The 8261-nt window shown below is 41.3% G+C and overlaps 1 protein-coding gene across 6 annotated transcripts in view; it reads left to right on the forward strand.

The window, feature by feature from the left end:
- The window catches only part of Cux1 (cut like homeobox 1), a 333866-nt gene that overhangs the window by 203914 nt on the left and 121691 nt on the right, over positions 1-8261 (forward strand). For all 6 annotated transcript variants that reach the window (XM_005344582.2, XM_005344581.2, XM_026784688.1 and 3 more), the window contains exons 7-8: positions 3928-4004; positions 6751-6817. In XM_005344582.2, the coding sequence (XP_005344639.1) occupies positions 3928-4004; positions 6751-6817 (144 nt within the window). The remainder of the gene's footprint in view (positions 1-3927; positions 4005-6750; positions 6818-8261) is intronic.

Here is an 8261-nt window from a genome sequence, read left to right on the forward strand (position 1 = left end):
TTTGGAGCCTGTCCTGGAACTAGCTCTGTAGACCAGGCTGGTCTCGAACTCACAGAGATCCACCTGCCTCTGCCTCCCGGGTGCTGGGATTAAAGGCGTGCGCCACCACCGCCCAGCTAAAATAATTTTTAAAAAAGGAAAATGGCCAGTATGGTGGTACATGCTTATAACCAGCAGTGTAGAGGTAGATAGGAGATTCACCCACAAGTTAGAGGCCAACCTGGGTTATAGCATGAATTTCAAGTATGGTTGAGCTACAGTATGAGATGATTTATCAAAAATTAGCATACAAAAAAGCATGGGCAATGCTTGATTGTGCAGGAAAATACAGCACTCTAAACCCCTCACTTCCTACCATGAAAACTGGATACAGGGATATGGGCCATCTCTAACCATAACTCTTATTAGTCATGGAAACTATAATTAAGTAAAATTCACAACAGCCTGAGCAAACAATACAGCAAGATAAGAGTGAAAACCACAGGATTTAAAGTTCCATACATTCACTGGCAGAGTGTTCCAGATTCCATCCCTAGCACCACTTACTCAAGTATGTTGACATCAATTTTACTCCCAGCACTGGAGAGGTAAAAAATCAGGAACTCAAGGTTATCCTCAGCTCCATAATGAGTTTGAGGCCAGCCTGAGCTGCATGAGACCCATTCTCAAAAAAGAAAGGAAGAAAGAAAGAAAGAAAGAAAGAAAGAAAGAAAGAAAGAAAGAAAGAAAGAAAGAAAGAAAGAGGTTGTATATAGTGCAATTGATAGCATGCATCCCTTCAGCCTCATATACTATGAAAGTGTGGAAATAAACTGATATGGGAATGTGGTACTGTTCAGGTGAATTCAAATTAGGTAAAGGAATGGATTATATTAAAAGGAAATAATGTTTAGGGAAAGGATTGAAAACAAAACTTTGCCATACCTTTCTTTACATGCAGAAAAAATCATGTGGAGCCAGGCATAATGACTATGTCTGTAATCTCAGCAAATAGTAATTAATTCATTATATATCAAAAGAGAACTTTGATACATATTTTTAAATATTTTTGAAGTTAAAAAATTCTATATAATAATATCTGAAAAAGTATATCAATATAACCATCCAATATTTAAAACAAAATTTAAAAAAACCAATAACAGTAAAGTTTTAAAGATATCAACAAAGAGAGAAAAATATATTTATACTGCATAAGATAATGCATGAACTTTTATTTATTGATTTTTAACTATGTGTATGTGTATCTGTATGTGAATTGGTACAGGAGAGTGCATGTGCATATATATTCTTTCATTTGTGTGTGTGTGTGTGTGTGTGTGTGTGTGCCTGTATGAATCTATGTGCGCCATGTGCATGCAGTGCCTGTGAAGGCCAGAAATGGGCATCAGATGCCCTAGAACTGGAGTTAAGACAGTGATGAGCTGCCTCATATGGGTGATGAGAACCAAACCCCGGTCTTTTTAAAAAGAGTAGCAAGAGCTCTTGGCCACCAACCCCAAGCTCTTCTGCATATACTCAGAGCTCTTACAGATTAATGGAAAGAAATGATCAGTTCTACTTGCCATACATGATGGTACATGCCAGTAATCCCATCACTGAGGAGGTATAGGCAAAAAGATTGGGAGTTTATGGCCAGCCTTGGCTACCTGAGACCCAATCTCAATAAACAACAAACAAAACTAGTAACAACCTTCTAAAAGTGGGCAAAGTCGATTTTTGAGCATACAAAGAGACAGCAATAAATATTGAGTTTGATTTTATCCAGTGTTGGCAGCGTTTACAAAAACACATTGGCAGGAGTTTAAATTAGAGGATTTTAATTGGGAAGTTCTCAATATCTATCCAAAAGCAAAAACAATTACATAAAGCTTGTGACCATTGAAATTACTCTGTTAGAATTTTTTCCAACAGATTCATTCTCCAAGTTAGCCAAAAACATAGTTGACGAAATTTTAGCAGAAAGAAACTAAACAGTCTTAGGTATCTGTGGCATTTTGGTTCTGTTTGCTACTGAGAATGAGGGGTAACAATATATGCTGAAGCAGAACACTTCCAAACTGGTGATGAAGGGAAAGGCAGACTGCCAAGCACACAAGTAAAAGAAAGGGTAGTTTCATGTCTCATGATCCAATACACAAGAGGCTGAAGCAGAGAGTTGCTACGTTATTCAGCAGCATAAGACTTGTAGGTCTGTTGTGTTAGTGGATTGTGTATTATTAGTTCACATGCCTTTTATGTAGTTTGTGTGCCTGTAGTTACTTATTATACTGTTGCATTGTAGAAAGGGACAAGGGAACTTTGAGGAGTAAAAGAATTAAGAAAGACTGTACTTTTTATCCTCTTGTAGTGTTTGGTTTTTTTTTTTTTTTTTTTAATTGGGGGTACCATCTTCAATCCCAGCATTTGGGAGGCAGAGGCAAGTGGATCTTTGCGATTTGGAGGCTAGTCTGGTCTACATAGTGAGTTCCAGAACAGCCATGGCCTAGGTGAGAGACTCTGCCTCAAAATACAAAACAAAAACAAACAAACAAAAGGCCTTGGGGCCTGGAGAGGTGGCTCAGTTGGTAAATTCTTGCTACAAAAGCTTGAGGGCCTGAGTTCAAATTTTCAGTACCCATGTGAAAAAGCCAGGTACTGCAACACAACTGTAATTCCAGAACTGGGGTATGAAACAGGTGGAATGATTGCTAAGGCAACTGGATTGAGATCAGGGTTCAGTGAGGAACACTGTCTCAAAAATAAGTCAAGAGACAGTTGAAGAAGATACAGGCATTGTCCTCTAGCTTGCACACATGGGCACACACACATACTTGATCATATAATTTTTAAAGTGGGACTTTCTTAAGACTTGTTTTTAATTATGTGTATATGTATGAATATGTGTCAGTGTGTGTCCAGGTACCTACAGGGGCTGGAAGAGGCCAGAAAAAAAAAAACCTGGAATTAATCACATGCACTTGGTAGCCACCTGATGTGGGCACTGGAAAATGAACTCTGGTCCTCTGCAGTTTTATAATTTATAATGATTCCCCCCCCCCCTTTTTTTTTTTTGGTCTTCTGTGACAGGGTTTCTCTGTAGCTTTGAGCATGTCCTGGAACTCACTAGGTAGACCAGGCTGACCTCGAACTCACAGAGATCCACTGCCTCTGCCTCCTGAGTGGTAACATTAAAGGCGTGCACCACCACCGCCTGGCTAAGGGTCCTCCCATTTTATAATAGACACACATGGGAAGTATTGGCAAAGCTTTTCTAGAGGTGACAGAAATTTGACTCTTTATTTTTTAAGCCATCATTTCTCCTATTTTGTACCCCCAGTTCATTGTGTTGAGCATATATTAAATTCATAGGATATAAAAATGATGAACTTGTTTTTAGATTTTTTTTTTTCGCTGCAGACACAGAGGAAAGCATGGTGTCTCTTGACTGGGACAGCATTTGGAGACCATGGGAATAGTAAACTACTCTCAGATATTCAGAATTCCCCCACCCCCATCCACTATGGTAGCATTTGTGCTCCACTTTAGAGGAAGGGACAGCTGTCACATCTGTTTAGGACATCCTTTATGCCAACAGATTCCTTTTCTGCGTCAGCAGAATGTAAATGTATCATTCTTCTTCCCAACTTAGGAAAACAATGAGTGTGTGATGATGCTATTTGATTTCTTTTTAATATCTGCTATCTCAGAACAAGTTTCATATAGGAGAACCTGCCACACATGTCAGGCCCTGCAGGGTGCACACACTTCACGTTGTATAATGTACATTCACAAAGGTGAGATGCAGAGACTCAAGCTGTCCTGGGAGGTGAGGCAGGGCCTCCCTGAGAAGAGTGCTGAGCAGTGGGGCTCAGGGCACACAGCCTATCTCAGTAGTCAAAACAAGATGACCAATTTGGCTTCATTTTCTCTCTCTCTCTCTTTTCCCAGAAAACTGCAAGAGACCCAGATGTCCACCACCTCAAAGCTGGAGGAAGCCGAGCACAAACTCCAGACTTTGCAAACAGGTTCGATGCTCTCCATCCTATTTGAAGACACATGTGGAAGATGGAAGTAGGCTGGGCAAGCATGGGCAGTCTCCTAGCCTGTTTCTAGCCCCTCTGCTACTTGTTGCTCCTGGGGATCCTGCAGCTAGGAATCTTGAGCCCACATAACTGAAGCCTGAATCCCAGGTTGCTCTACCTGACTGCATTAGTCACTGCATTGAGTTGCTAATGTGGACGTGGGTGGCTCTCCTGCCTTTTCCCTCCCTGCGCCAGCCATCCTTCCTGTTCTTCTTTCCAACAAACACTTCTAAATCACCAAACTGTCAAGAACTGTCATCTCATTTGGAACAATAATGGGGGTGAGGGGACTTAGTTCTACCCGAAATGAAGTTAAGAACTGTTATAGCAGAACCTTTAAATTCTAAAAGATACCAAAAAAGGTCATACCAAAGTTTGCCTTTCTTTTTTTGTTTCCTTTTCTGAGAAGGAAGCAGCATGGTATCTTTAAATGTGGGAAGAAAAATGAGAAGACATCATGATCCAACTTAGAACACAAATGTTACAGGGACAAAAAATAGTCACAACCAGTTTAACAGTCAAATGAATAAATGTCCAAAAACTGCAAACACCAAGCTACTGATGTAGCTCTGCAAAGGAGCTTTTGCTTAGAATACCATCAGTAAGGGACTGGGAACCTGCTCAGTGGTAGAGCACCTGCCTAGAATCTTCCATTGAGGGGCTCTAAGTTTGAGTTAATTGTAGAGCACCTGCCTAGTATGGGCAAAAGCTTTGGTTCAGTCTTCACCTTATACATGCATGTATGTATATACATATGTCTACATGATATATCACTTAAAAATTCTGGAAAATGAAGAAACAGTCCAGCAGAACAGTAAGTGAAGTAGCAGGAAGCTTTGAGAAGCAGTGTGGATCATAAGGGAAAGAGCTGACAATTTTTAACAGTCGGGGATTTGCAGATAAATCAGTGAAAGATAGTTTTGCCTATCATGCTGTCAGCGTTTTTTTGAAGCAGATAATACCATTGTTGCTGAGGATGTAGGAGCATGGTCACAGGCACTGTGTGGATGTGAATGGGAGAGTTGCCTCTTGAGGCTGGCTGGGTGTTATGTAGGGGCAAGCATGCTCAGTTCTTTACCAACCGCCTTACTTCTGAGTGTGTTAAAAGGAAAACTGATTGGTCTGCCTGTGACCTGACATGAAGAGACTTCCATCCTAGACCACTAAGGAAAAAGATGGGCCTCAGAAAATACTCTTAACCATCCCATTTATGGAGCTATTAAGATCTTCATGTAACCCAGGCTAGCCTGGGCCTCATGACCCTCCTGCTTCTGCCTCCTCAGTGCTGAGATAACAGGCATGCACCACTATGCCTTGCTCTTCAGTTCAGCCAGTAAATGAAGTTGACAGTCCATAGATGAGGTTTCTGCCCCTACCACAGAGCACACTCTTTTAAAATAAACTTTGGGTCTGTGTGGGTTTGTGCATGTGTACATACATATGAGTTGCAGATGGCTGAAGAGGCATTGATCCCTTTGGGGTTATAGACAGTTGTGAGTTATACAGCATGGGTGCTGGGAGCCAAGCGTGAGTCCTCTGCAAGAGCTTAACCTCTGAACCATTTCTCCAGCCCACAATAAAGTAAATAGAGGTATGTATTAAATAACAATTGAAAGTATAATAGGAGCTGAGGAGTTTGCTCAGGTCCATAGCACACAAACATAAGGATCTGAATTCAACCTCTAGAGCCCATGTAAAAAGCCATGTGTGGTAGACTATGCTTATAATCCCAGACCTAGCAAGGTGAAGACAGGTTGGTCCCTGAGCTCACTAATCTGCCAATCTTGCCCACTTGGTAAGTTCCAGGTCAGTGGGAGACCCTGCTCCAAAAACTGCAAGGTGGGTGGCGTCAGAAGAAGACTGAAGTTTATAACACGTACACATGCGCACACAGGGATATGAGCACACATACACTAAACCTTTTGAAGTCTTATAAGCTAGTAGCAGAGCTGTTTATAATCATGGTCAGTTACCATATGCATGCTTTTACCCAGCTGGTAGCATGCCAGAGTCACTATAGGCTCACAAATCATGTGTTGCACTAAGACGATAAAGCGCCTAGATGATAGGAACTTTCTACCTCCAATATAATTATATGTGACCTTCATCATATACTTGGTCTGTGATTAACATAATATGCAACTGTATTTGCAGTTGGTATAGAAATGATTTTTGATGATAAAAGCCATTTAAAAGCTGAAAGTCTACAGCAAACTGGACTGTGGTTCTCTGTTGAAGGAGGTACTTCAGAGAGATAAGGTGGGGTGAGGGGAAGTTTTCTTCTCCATCCATTGTATGTCTCTCATCTTCATGTACTTTTCCCTTTTTACTTTAAGCAGCTGGTATTCTAACTGGCTTAATGGCACACTCCTGTAATCTCATCACTGGAGAATTGTACCCAGGGAGATCCAGAATTTGAAACCCCATCTTTGAAAGCAGCCTAAAGAGGTGGGGATATAGCTCCATCAGTAGAGTGCTTATCCAGTACTCAAAAATCCTTGGATTTGATCCCCATCATGAAGGAAAACAGGCTCATATCTGTAATCTCCATGCTGAGTAGGTAGAGGCAGGTGGGTCAGACGGTCAATGTTATCTTTGGCTGTATAATGAGCTCAAGGATAGCCTGGGCTACATAGACCCTGTCTGAAAACAGGTATCTTATATCATGATTTCTGTCCTTGCCTTTTAGCCCTGGAAAAAACTCGAACAGAGTTATTTGACCTGAAAACCAAATATGATGAAGAAACTACTGCAAAGTAAGTGTCTATGTGATATCATCCTCTGTTTTGTTTTGTTTCTTTCTGTTTTTTTGCATTTGGTCAAGATGACTGTGCTATTGCTAATCCACAGAAGATGGGCTTAGAAGATATTCAACCTCCTGTCATGCTGTCAAGATATGATGTCAGTCTAATAAGTCCCTTGTATCATATCCATCCCACTGAAACTTCTGTTCCTGGTCACAAAGAAGTCTAGACTTTGCGCGCTCGTGTGTGCGTGTGTGTCTGTGTAAATGCGTGTGCATACCACAGTGCACATGAAGAAGTCTGAGGACCCCTTTAGGTCAGGTTCTCTTGTTTCTGCCTGTTTTATGCTCTGGGCTAGCCTATCTGTAAGTCTCTAGATGAGCCTCCTGTCTCAACCTCTTGTCTCACTGTAGGAGTGCTAGGATTACAGATGTGCACCACATCTGACTTTATTTTTTAATTTATTTTATTTTATGGGTTTGGGTGTTTTGCCTTTTCTGGTCTTGGTCTGTATGTCTTGTGTATTGTGTGTGAACCAAAAGAGGACATCAGATCCTCTGAAGCTGCAGTTATAGGTGATTGTGAGCCACCATGTGGGTGCTAGGAATTGAACCTGGGTGTTTTCATTTGTATGCTAGAGGTCAAACTCTCATTAGCATACTTACACAGCAAGCATTTTTACCTGCTTATCATGTCCAGCCCATATGCTTTACCTTTTTCTACACTGGGAAAGGGTGGACTTTCTTCAAGCAATGTGATTGGTGGGACACTTCTGTGGAAATACAGTCTGGAAAAATTGTGTCACCTTCTTATTCTGCGACAGAGTACCTTAGGAAGAATAAGCACAGCGCATAAAGGTAGCTTGTCACTGAGCCTTACAGCTTTGTACAGGGCTCCCTGTGTGGGGACACTCAGGGATGAGACTGGGCCAATGATGCTTCCTGCTTACTTGACCATTGTCAAGATGACATCAGACATTACAGTAACCTGTGACAGGAACATTTACTACCAGACCCCTCCTTGTAGATGAGCAGAGAGGAGGAACTGATATTGTCCTAAGTTGTGAGTCAGCCACAAGTCTGCTAGCTATGGCTAATGTTCAGACAAGCTATGTAAGGCTGAAGTTTTCATGGCTTTTTCCCATTGGAGAAGGTTCTTCTGATCTTCCACAGAAATGTACATGTATTCAGCAGCGTGCTGCCTCCGGCCACTGGGAACACAGGTCCTTGGTTTGTTCATATGTTGCTCCAATAGGTATCAGTAGAATCACATCTACAATAGGGTGAGTTGCTCCCACCCTATTGTAGTGAGAGACAGGACTTACACCCCAGCAATCCTTGTCCTTTTCATGTGATATATGTGTTTGTGTACTTGAATTGTGTGCCTGTGGAAGCCAGACATTGGGTATTTTCCTCAATCACTCGCTACTTATTTTTTTTTTAATTTATTTATTTAT

Source organism: Microtus ochrogaster, chromosome 2, assembly GCF_000317375.1.
Source record: "Microtus ochrogaster isolate Prairie Vole_2 chromosome 2, MicOch1.0, whole genome shotgun sequence".
NCBI lineage: Eukaryota > Metazoa > Chordata > Mammalia > Rodentia > Cricetidae > Microtus > Microtus ochrogaster.